The 12849-nt window shown below is 32.0% G+C and overlaps 1 protein-coding gene across 1 annotated transcript in view; it reads right to left on the bottom strand.

Annotated features, from left to right (window-relative positions):
- The window catches only part of SLCO4C1 (solute carrier organic anion transporter family member 4C1), a 49464-nt gene that overhangs the window by 2529 nt on the left and 34086 nt on the right, over positions 1–12849 (bottom strand). Inside the window, exons 7-11 of the mRNA XM_006913248.1 lie at positions 11819–11963; positions 11229–11424; positions 6324–6477; positions 2509–2696; positions 1108–1172 (exon numbers count right to left, since the gene is read on the bottom strand). Coding sequence (XP_006913310.1) covers positions 1108–1172; positions 2509–2696; positions 6324–6477; positions 11229–11424; positions 11819–11963 — 748 coding nt within the window. The remainder of the gene's footprint in view (positions 1–1107; positions 1173–2508; positions 2697–6323; positions 6478–11228; positions 11425–11818; positions 11964–12849) is intronic.

Raw genomic sequence — 12849 nt, forward strand, 5'->3', positions numbered from 1 at the left:
GTGTGTTATATGTGTATGCATGTATGTATAAACTAACATGGGCATGCGTATACATATATGGACATGCGATGACATGTGTGTCCATGCATGAGAATGCACACGTGTACGTACACACACACATACTAATACTAACATGCCTAGGAGTACTGCTGTCTCAAATACACGCACTTTCCCCTCCATGAAGTCAAGCAGGAGGCACTAAACTTTCACATAGCTAAGGAGCTTCCAACTGTTACAAATTAAATACATGATTTGAAGTTGTAATTCTTAGACAAAGATTTCAGCCTGTTCTTTCCTGACCTGTGGCATGACCGAGTCAAGAGAGCACTGGACTGAGAGTAAAGAGGCCATTTTCCTACTCCCATTTTCACCAGCAATTGCATAATTATAGGAAAATCCCTTTTTTCTCTCAGGGCCTTAATTTACTCATCTGAAAAACGAGAAAGTTGGTTGAGGTGATTTCTAATATTCCTGCTTTTGGTTTTGGTTTTTAAAATGATCTTAGTATTATGTACATAATATTATGTGTAAAAGTATACACACATAATTATGTGTATGACATAATGTTTCTGTCTTCTTATCCTTTCTATATCTGGAATCTTATACAACTTTCTGGTATAAATTCTTTCTTACATCAATTCTTTACTAATTTTCATTGCTAATGTAACATAATTATGTCCCAAATGGAGAAAAATGCAGGGAGAAAAGGAATTACAGAAGTTATAAATAAGACATTATCGTAATTTATTTTGGTAATAGGTTTTATATAATAGAAAAAAGTGTGTATTTTACTGCGCTCCATTAGAAATGTGTTGATGATCATATATTTCAAACAAATAGGATATACTCTTTAAGGTTATATTCACAACAGAATTAGAAAGTATAGCTAACCAATCAGGTAGGTGAAAAGTAAAGTCATTATTTTCTTAAATGATATACAAATAGTATATTTTAAATGCTTGAAAACAGCTTTCTTTAAGTATAATTATGTAGTTTTCCACTACATTTAAATTAATTATTTTCTTGGCGTATACTATAAATGAACAAATCATTATCACTAATGAACAAAACAACCAAGTTAGCAATGAAGTAAAAACAATGGCATACCTAATAATCGAAGCATCATAAACTGTGTTCCCAATGCTAGAGATCGCTGCCTTTGATTAACACACCTGGAGATATTGAACACACATGAGGCCAAAAATGGTTGTGTAGTATATTCACTTTTTGAACAAATTCATTTTTATACCAGGTTAGCATTTCTAGATTAAAGTAAATGTTATTCACATGAAAGAAACAAATTACTTGTAACAGCTTATATACAGTTCAACCTTTCTGGAATCATGAAAGAAGAAAAGTGTTATCTGAACTAAAATACCAGAAACACCACCAAAAAGATACAAATAAATTTTAATGAATATACTGAATATGTATGAATTTTAACAAATGTAAAGGAGAAAGGATATTTATTAGCGAGATCTATTTTTGACTGTCGCATAAGTCACATGTCACATGACTTAAGTCTCAAGCAAATAATTTTTTACTCTCTTACTAACTTTGAGAAATCATATCTATGGGCTAAGAGTACAAATATGAAACAATGTAAAACAATTGTTGAAGTTCAATTTGAGTCAACAATAATTCCTTAAATAACTACTATCAAATATGAATGCTACATGATATTGGCACACCAGCAAGTTAGATGAGATATAAAAGAGATCAACTAGTCCTGAGAAACAAATATGCAGTTGAAAGATGACTTAGATAATATTCAGAATTTTTAAAAAGCATATTCCCTATTCTCTAAAATAACCCAAATTTCCATACAGAGTAATGTTAACAGACTATTTAATGTTTTTAGACAGAATCACTAAAACTTCCATTTGTCAAAAAGTATGTGAAAATGTAGTGAGTGAGTATCAAGGGACAAAAACTGAAAAGGAAAAAAGCTAGAGTTTGTTAAGAAATATGTAAAGGCTGATGAGCTTATGGAAGGGCAAACAGGAAATATTTTTACAAAGCAGTGTAGGAAGAGGAAGAGCAACTAAAAGCACAAAACACTGTGAAGAACCAGGTGACAGCCAGCTTCTTATCTACTAGCACTGTTCACAGGACGGTTTACTATCACAGCACCTACTGTATAAGGTAGAATGCATGTCATTCTGATTCTGATATATATGGAGTACACTGTATTTCCATCATATAAGTACAAATGAACATATCTCCAGCTTACAACTGAAGCCTCATAAATGAAGGAGTAAACTAACATCAAGCATATAACAGGTGGGCAATGCTAGGATACTTTCACATACATGAGTTCATTTAAACCTCATACTTCTGGGGTTCAATGAAGTAGCTTTTCTAATGCCATAGAACTAATGATCTTGTAAGCACTTAATTGGTATTGGAACCGATGGTCAATATAAACCCAGATGAATCCTTGATTCCATTTTCTTTTCACTCAACATGTTGCCTTAGGGATGGCAAATTTCAAAATATAATACATACCTTAGGATGGACACAGTTATAGGAGTACCAGCCATAAAGGTAAAAACAATTGTAGCAAAGAAAACGCCAAGAAATATGGGCAGATTTGTACATTGAGTTTCACATTTTCCAGCTTTAGCTTCAAAGCCAAAACTTGCTGCTGTAGGTATTTCTGTTTTCATTTCAATACAGGAACAGTTGTAATATATCTAGAATATTAGACATAAAAATACCAAAAGTGCTTATCTTGAAGACATGTTTTATCATTGTAAATTAGGTGATCTCTAGACATGGCACTCTTACACAGTCTTAATCCATACACAACAAATGCTGCTAAGAAAGAGTAATTAACTCTAAGAAAGTAAGCAAGGGAAAACAGGGGCCATATTTACAAAGTAGAATCATCTGTATTTGACTTTTGTGTCCATTACTTCAACTTGAAACCTATTATTGACTCATGATTTGTAAAACAAATTGACAAAAAGATAACAATTACATGATAGTGCACATTCTAGATTGCTCTGAATAGACCATAATTGTTCAAATAGTTTTCTTCTTTTAATTTTCTTCTGTTAATTTTCTTCTTTTCCATTATAGGATATAAAGAAAACACATAGTGACAATCTCTTTATTTACACTAGTTTAAAAGAACACTATAATTTTAATAAGTGCTATAGTAAAATTAATATGTCACAGGAGTTTGGGGGAGAAATGCTGCTTTCAACTAAGCTTTTTTACTATAATTTTCTAAACTTTTTGAATTGCTTTACCAAAAGCAAACTTTATCCCTCTTAAGATGACATATTTATGACAATCAAAAACTAGAAGATATTACATTACCCAGGAGGCTATTTTATATATAAATAACATATTAACTATTTAATATAAATACACATATATACACATTTGTAGACATAAAAATTAATAATACAGAATGTTAGAAGGTAACATGTTAAAAAATCACAAGTATTACTTTTGTATGAAAAATTACATATTTAAAAGTTAGGCATATTTATTTTTTAAGGGCCTTTTACATCTCAACTCCATCCTTACCAAAATCTTTACATATTTAAGGCCTCAAGAAAGTCAGAGCAGAGCCAGAGAAGTCAAAGGAAGTGGTGCTCTTATTGTTCTGGAGGCCAGAGACCTTTTTTGGGTGGTAAAAGTATTCTATGACCACTGGTACTAATTTGGGACACCCAAATATGTGGATGACATCCCCAAAACAGACTATTTTATCCTCAGCAAACAGATATGTTAAATAATAAAGTATTGTAGCCTTTAAATTTTTTAAGAACAGTAATATCTGTCTTGATGAAACTTTACTATTCTCTTACATAAAAAATGTATCCATTTGGCTAAATATAGCTAGCTGTTAGCATCTGTTTTTATAGTATAGGTCACTGGTGTGAAATACGAAACCAATATTTCTGTGAACAAATGTGCATAGGTGTTTATTATTAAATTATTATCAATGCACTCTGCCTACCTGAAATATTCTATAAAAATATCCTGTGAAAAACTGAGTTGTTACATGGAATAAAAAAGCCACATTACATAAAAAAGTTGTTACATGGACATAAAAAAGCCAGAATGAATAGAAAACTTGTAAATTAATGTAACTTGCTTTTCCTAAACAACCTCTAGAAAACAATGTACTATTTAAAATGACAATTATAGTATTTGTAAAAAATATAAATATCAAATTAACCATATCAAAATAACCAATACCATTTTAAGTGTGTTGTGGGTATTATATTTTTACTATTACTTATGTGTTTATTTTTGGTTTCCTTGTGCAGGATAGTATTTGTATCTATGCATGTTATTATTCAAGTAAAACCCTTCGAATAACTTAACTCCTTGTCATAATCTTCTAATTAGAGTTAGTCAATAGCACTTATTGATCACATTTTATATACAGGAAAATGCTACCTACTTATCTACCTCTCAGAGTAATCGATGAGTTACGTTCCAGGCAGTTCTGATGCTATAATATGCATCATGCTCCTTATAACAGACACAAATACCTAATTTTCTCAACCTGTTTTGAAACTAAAGCAATCCCAGATGTCCACTGGTTTGAAGGTATGATAACCTTCGGTTTTGGAATCGTAACAATCTTCCCGATGTATTTTATTAACTTTCATACGCACTTTATAGTACTGATCTAATTAACTGTATTCTAAGTATTAAAACTGCACATACGTCATCGAAGTCTACTATGACATTTTTTCTAACATATTTTTCAATGTTCTTATATGGTCATTTTAAAATCTATAAGCTAGGTAATAAGAAAAAATATACATTATTTCTCACATTCTGGTTTACCCCCAGCAGGAAGAGTAAATCTAGTCTGTTGAGATAAATATTTAATGTATTTATTACACACAAAATCACTAAAGATATGTGTGTGTGTGTGTGTGTGTATATATATACACGCACAAAACATATATAAATGTGTATATCCACACACACAAACATGCACATCCATATTAGAAGAAATCTAAAGTAATTTTATAGGTTTCAAATAACTATATCTACTTAACTATGTAGAAGTCTTTTCCAGCAATCTTAAATTTATCTTTATATAGAAAAAGGAATGTCATTTCACTAGTCCATATTACAGATATGCTTTTGTCATCTTGTTTATTGTGGTATCTTAATCATAGTATATATTTCCCTCAGGTCCTTTTAGTTTTCACATTATCTATTAATGATAACATATCATACAGTATCATAGTATTAGTAATGTGAATATTACTTTGTGGGTGGGGGAGAGTTCTATGGAAAGTAACCTCATGTGGTAAGGTTATGCCCTAGGCATATAACTTATTAGTAAAAGGTTTATCTTTGCCTTAAGCAAGCTCTGTCTATTGTTTCTATGCATCTAGGTTAACACACCTTTGAAATATTCCTTAAAAACCCTCAAGAGAGCACATGATCTTGTTAACTATCCTGTAATCCAATCCTCACTCTGCTTTCCCGGCCCTCATCCAGTCTTCCTTATCTTCCCTTCCTAATTTCAAATGCATAAAAGAAGCTGCAAAACTGTTATTTTCTGAAGCATTTGAGATCTTGCTCCCCTGCATATGTAATCAGTTTGGCTCAAATAACCTCTTATAAAAATTCTCTGTGGGTTTGGATGTTCTCACATCAACAATTTGTTCCCCAGGTTCTTAAATTTGAAATCTTTACTGTAGATATAGTATAATAAAATTGGATTCTCTTAATTTAACTGTATTAAAAAGAAATCATATCTAATCCAGAATTAAAAGTAAATTTGTATTTGAGAACAAGTTAACGATTTGGACACTTTTAAATGAATCCATGGTGCATCAAATAAAGACAACAAATATTTATGTTTCTATTATATATATACACTGTACTTAGTAAGTTACCTGACTTCAAGGAGCATGAAGTATATTTGAGAAAAAATAAAACAATGTAAGAGGGTAAATAATATTTCACTACTATAATAGAAGTGATATTACAAAAATGTATATAACTGCCAAGTTGATTTTCCAACAATAATTGCACCTGAGGTATAAAAGAAGAATCTTTTTCAGTTTGCTTGTTTTTTAATTAAGGAAAGAACATTGAATTTGAGATCTACCCTCTTAACAAATGTTAAGTGTACAATACATAATTGTTGATTATAGGTACAATGTTGTGCAGCAGATCTCTAGAGTTTATTCATCTTACTTGACTGAAACTTTATGCCTGGCTGCTGAATGGAGGAGGTGGGCCAGGAAGGAAAGAATAGGCACTCATAACTCCATCAGAGGGATCAAGAATGCCATTCATAAATATACGAACATATTGACACAAATTACCTTTGGCTGTCTCTGTGAAACAGAATTTTTACAACCTGCAAAGCAGGGAGAAAAATATTGGACTCCATCTCTTCCACAGACAGGATAATAATATGATCGCATACAGTTACAATTGGCATTACAAGGAGTAGTCAAGTTCCCCAGGTCTCCCGTTCTGTCAACAAGAAATGAAAGATGGACAAATGACCTATAACTTTTAATGAACAGTTCAGAAGCATTATTATATCTTGTCATTTAGTCATTTATTCAGTCATTCAACACATTATTACCAAACAAATAAAACGAATAAAATGCTTGCCTTTTCACATAGAGCTTAACTTTTTGTGCAAGAGAAAGGCAGTAGAAACAATAGTTATATAATATAATGTCTGTCAGTGATAAGAAAAATAAGCAGAGTAAACAAACAGAGCAGAATTTCTCATTTGATAGCAAATGACTTTTTGGGGAGCTGGTTCTGTGGATTACTGGATATTGAGCAGTATCCCTGGCCTCCTCCCACTAGATGCCAGTACCATCCCCTGAGTTGTGACAACCAAAATATCTCTAGACATTGCCAAAGATACTTCTACAAACCCTTATTTATTCATTCATTCAGTTTAGACAGGAGCCTGAGATGAATTTTAAAGGATGAATAAAAGTTTGCTGGGTAAATGGGGAAGATGAGTGGTACTTCAGAAAAGCTGGTACAAAGACATAAAGGTGAGAAATAGCACTCTATATACGAAGAAGTATAAATATAAATAGCATTTTATATACGAAGAAATATAAATGATGTCTGAAGCAGAGAATGTAGGAAATGAAGTTAGAGAAGAGTCAGGGTACAGATCGCTGAGGGCTTAGAGGACCTTGTGAAAAACAATGGGCTTTAACTTATTTTGAAAAGGTAACCAAAGTATTTTTAGACTGGAAAGTGACACTGTCAAAAGCATATTTTAAAGAAATAATCCTACGAGTTATATAGAGTATGAATTTGAAGGGAGACCAATTATAATATCCCAGACAATAAATTATGATAATGTATAGGAGAAGTAAAATAGAACATTTAATTAAAGTAAACAGATTGAGAAATATTTTGAATGTAGAATAAGTAAGATTTGGTGTTTGATTGATTAAAGGTGGAAACAGGATGGAAGAGTCAAGAGTGACTCCTAGTGTGTAGCTTGGCATTTTGGTGGACAAAAAGAACTAGTTTGAGGAAAGAAATGATGGGTATGGTTTTATACATATCAAGATTAAGAGTCTCAGATTTGGTGAGGAAATCTGGCCTGGGGCTAGATATCTTAATATTCATTCACATATACATGTAGCTAAAACCAGCAGAATATAAGATCAACCCATGTAGAGAGAGAAGAGGGTAAAGAGGTCTTGGAGTCCGTTCATTTCATGAATACATAGTAAGCTCCAATTATGTGCTAGACCCAAAGTGGTGGAAATTATCTAAAAGAAATAAAGAGATTAGAGATAGAGAGAGAGAGAGAAATAGAGATAGAGACAGACACAGAGAGAGAGACTGAGAAAGGAAGGAAGAGGGGAGGAGAAAGGAAGAAAAGAAAAAACGAGAGGAAGGGTAAAAATCCCCATTAACCATTAAACTAACTTTTTGCTCTAGGGGTCAAAAACAGTAAATGAAATGATTTATGTAAGTATTAGAAGATAATAATTGCTATGCTGGAAAATGACAATATTTTAAAAAGTAAGGGAGAACAGAAGTTCATGAAAGAAATAGATTTAAAGATAGAAAACAAACTGGAAGCAAATTAGGGAGTGTGAAGGAAAAGGTGATTACAGAGTAAATTTAAAGAAATTCTTCACTCTGCCTAGAGTCTCTTCTGCTTCTAATCTATTCCACAGGCTGTTGCTAGATTTCTTTATCAAGAATGATTCTATTCACAAAAGCAAACATTACAGTCAGTCTCTGCCAACAACTAGTTTACAACATAGATAAAAAATAAGAGGACAAAAGAAAAACTACTCCTGCAACTCTAGAAACAGCCTCTGCACAATAATTTTTCAATTTAAATTTTCCAATGTATAATTCTCATATTATTACTAAATGATTACTAAGAATATGAAAGTTTAAAACAGTATGATGCAAACTACAGTAGAAACAAAGAAATATAGCATACATTCCTTATCAAGCTTCGGTCACTTTAGCCTATATATTTTATACAGTTTTACTTCATGAGGTAAAAGAGAAACTTGTTAGAATAATAGCCAGTGTTTACAAAGTTTATTAAATTGCTTTAATATATACATATTTTTAAATATATAAAATATTTTAAATTTCAAAAATTTTGAATATTTAAAAATATATACCTGAGTGTATAAACACACATATATGTATATGTGAGAAATACATTTATCACAAATAGAATTTAAATGTTAATTTCTTATATGAATCCAAACTATTCTATAATTACTCCTCTAGAATGAGCAAAGATTTCCTAAACCTATGGCAATAGCTTGATAGATATGCCTCTTTAAGGAGTTATTCAGATAAGCAATGAAAGTCCATCTATAGGTTGAATAGAGAAAAAATACTGTGTGTACTTACTATGGTATTTCATATTCTAAGTGAAAAGTAAGACACAAATCACTATTATAAACACTATCAAAAGAGACCCAACGATCCCATAGATTGTGTCAAGGCAATATGAGAACAATAGAAAATTTTTAGTAATTAATAGATTTGTAGTAATATACTTAGACAATCACTTTTCAATTGAATTTAGTGTTTTGCCCATTAAACATTTAATAATGAATTAATTTAAAATATTATGAATATTAAAGATATCCCCTGAAATAATCAGTATTATTGATCTTAAGCTTTCTGGATATACTGTTAAATAGAGCTTTAAATGAACTTATCAAAAATCCCGATTCACCATTCACAGCCATGAAAGCTTGTTAACCCACCAGTGCTTGCAGGGCAAAGGGCAAAGACTCCATGTAGCAACCCTACATCTTCACAACCCCTCCACTAGCAACCCTACATCTTCACAACCTCTTCTTTCTCTACTCACTAATATGGTATTTCTTGAACTTCTTGGTCTGTTCTTTCATATATATTTTCTTATATACAGATATGTTTCTTGGATGAGACTATTTTGACTAAGCTGTGCATGATCTGGACATTTTAAAATGCAGTGTACAGAGCTAAAATTAAGAATTTGGGGCCACAGGGAAAAAAAACGATCTGACAATGTTGAACCTCCTTTGTGACATCAAAGTCTATCTCTATATTTACTTACACACACACACACACACACACTGTGCATATGTTTGTGTGTATATCCACTGGTTTTTTTCCATCGCTAAGAATACGTATGTACATTAAGCACTACCTCTATATCCTAGCTCTTGATATGTCTTGATGACCAACCCCCATATGCACCTCAAACTAGCACCATCTCACTTCCCTTCCCTTCTGATTAGACTAAAGACAGCTTATCTGGGAGTAACTCTTGTTTAAGGGAGAAAATACCAGATGGATTCACATCTAAATCATTCGTTAAGGTGGTAAACTAGTGTTAAACTATTCAGCACTTTCTGTTCTTCTAAAAGGAACATTAAAAAAAGTGGTTTCTTGAGAAAGGTTTGGGTGACATTTATATGTGTGAAAGTCAGGTCTGCCCAATTTACTTGTACCTACCTTTCAACATTTCCAAATGTTTTCCTACTATTTCCAGACACAGGACCTAAGTCCCATTCCAACTGGTCCCTGAACCTAGACTTCGCTTTCTAGCATTTATGCTTTGGCCTTAACACATTCCCTCTACACTTCCCTCTTTTCAAATCTTTATCTCTCAAAACTCTTTCCATCCTTAAAGGATATCTAAACTCCATTTTTCCCTTAGGCCATGAAGCTTTTCTTGAATCTAATCAAAGGAAATTGAAAAGCTCTCCATTTGAATTCCATAGCCCTTTGTATATCTCTCATTACCTAATGCATTGTTCATTCACTGCTTTGTTTCCCAATCTCTCCTGCTAAACTGTAAACTTCTTTAGAGTATAAATTTTTGCCATAAAGTTCTGCCAGGCGAAGCAGTCAACAAATGTTGAATAAATGTAATGGAGCACTGCTTTAGAATGCTTAGCATCTCATTAATGTAAAAGAATGACAGACATGAACAGTAACTACAAATCATAATAACTGTTATTGGCAAACTTTTCCAAAATTTATTTAATTTAGGTTATCCGAATGTCATATTATACAAAATTATGGAGTCCTTGGCCTGGAGTACCATCTCCATCAACAGCCTCAAACACATGTAAGTAAACAATTACAGTGGCACTGTGGGCTATAAAATACACAGTCGTGCAATGCCCTCTGCCTTACCCCCTACTCAGAGCTTAGAATTTCAAAGCAAAACAAAAAACAGTCGAACCAGTTATAGGTAGAAATGTATTTACAGGTCAGAAGTCATTTACTTCTATACAGTAAACATGAACTTCTAAAGCAGATAAAACAATTTGTATCACCTAGGACTGACTTCATTTTAATTTCTCTCCTAGCCCATTTTCAAGCCTCTTAATATGAGAACTTCACCATGAGAAGTCATGTCCATTTTAAAAAATTTAAATCAATAGGAACATATGATGTGAAATTCTTCCCAAGATGTGAATCCCTTCAGGGCAAAGATTCTGCTATTATTAATCTTTGTATCTCTGAGCATAGTACTCAATACTGAACAGTTAGTTGCTCCTTAACTGCTATCTGAATACATACCCAACTTTTAAGAAGATGTCACTACTTAAACTAAAAACAACAACAAACTACATATTCTTACATAGGAAAAAGCCCTCCAATTAAAAAAAAAAAAATCTTCATTGTATCATACATTTGGAAATACACACAGTTTATTATTCTGATATTAATATCAAAAAGCATTAAAATATATTTACCCATTATATGATTCAGATACACCAGCAAATGGCTCGTTTTCACAACTGGCATAAATAAATACAAAACTCAGCACAAGTGCGATTAAAGATGTGAGCCAAGCAAACTTCATTGTGTTTTTACATGTCATTTTGAATTTCGACACAAGAATACCACCTAAAATCTGACCAAAGGCAGCTCCAGGAATTAAAACAGCCCCTAATGAGAAAGAAGACATAGACAGTGAGAAAATATACAAATACACTCAATAAATCATACCAACAATTGAAAAACAACAAAAACAAGCACCAAATTGGTTTTAACATATAAAAGCACTTGTGTTTTAGAAACGTACAAATGACTTAGTTATATTAAGTAAGAGATTAATAAAATTAATGTTTTGAATAGTAAGATTAATATATTCTCTTTAGCTATATCTCCTAAGGTTATACAATAGATGGTTTAATGTCAGAAAATCAGAAACGTAATCAAAATCAGTATAAAGTTTCTATTTCAAGAAGTGGACTATCCAAAATTGTAAGCTATTCAAATAAACATTCAATGTTGTACAATAAAATTACCAGATTAAGTAAGAACCAAGAAAATATTTTACCTCCAAGGGTAGCTGCAAAACTGGACGACAATCCAAATTGATTTTCTATAAATTTAGGTAAAAATGTAGCAAATCCAGTAGTAACTAAGGCTTCTGAAGATGTTGATATAACTAAACACATAAAGACAGTATTCCTCATCAAATTCTAAAGAAAAAATACAGTTCACCAAATGAATAACTATGATAATACTGCAAAATGCAGCATTAGAGTGGTAGCATAATGAAATGGTAAACTTTTAATAAACACAACATAATTATCTGTAAGATTTCAGCTTTTTCTGAATATGGATTGTTAATAGCTTATATATACAATGTTGAGAAAATTTATCTGTGGAGCACCTAGGGAATTGACAGGTGATTCATCAGTGGGATAACTATACCTGTATCATATGTGAGACCAGGGAAGGGAGGTAAAATCCCACTTGGAAAGCCTCCCTTTCCCAGTCCTACTATAAATCTCCATACAATAAATCTACCCCTTATTTGATTTTTTTTTTTTTTTACTATGTTCTGAACTCCAATGTCTAGTAAATGAAGAACTTGACTGTGAGCACAGATGAGAATGGTGTTTAAGTATCAAACTTGTAGTACTGTTCCATGAGTAAAGGATACAGTAGTTAAGAACCTTAGACAGGCACAGAGTTAAGCAATTTTAAATAGGTGTCTATGTTGCTGGAATCTGAGAATCTTATTAATCTATCGGGGGGGTACAGAGGTTATTTTAATATACTTAACCATAAAGTGAAAACCAAAGTATAGTTGTGGAATATTAAATGTAAAACAAAAAACTTCATAAAACCAAGTAAGACACACACACACACAGAGTCACAAAGGAGCAAGATAAGAAATTTAGAAGTCATAGCCAAATATTCTAACAGAATAAGAGTAACAAAAGAAGAAAAAATACTTGAATTAAGACATGAAATAATTTTTTAAAATAATAGTACAAAATATTTAAGTCTTCAGATTAAAAGAGATAATGGATTCCTAGCAGTAATTAATGAAAAAAGACATATACCTAGGCATGACCT

This window comes from Pteropus alecto, unplaced genomic scaffold (assembly GCF_000325575.1).
Source record: "Pteropus alecto unplaced genomic scaffold, ASM32557v1 scaffold20, whole genome shotgun sequence".
In the NCBI taxonomy this organism is placed as follows: Eukaryota; Metazoa; Chordata; class Mammalia; order Chiroptera; family Pteropodidae; genus Pteropus; species Pteropus alecto.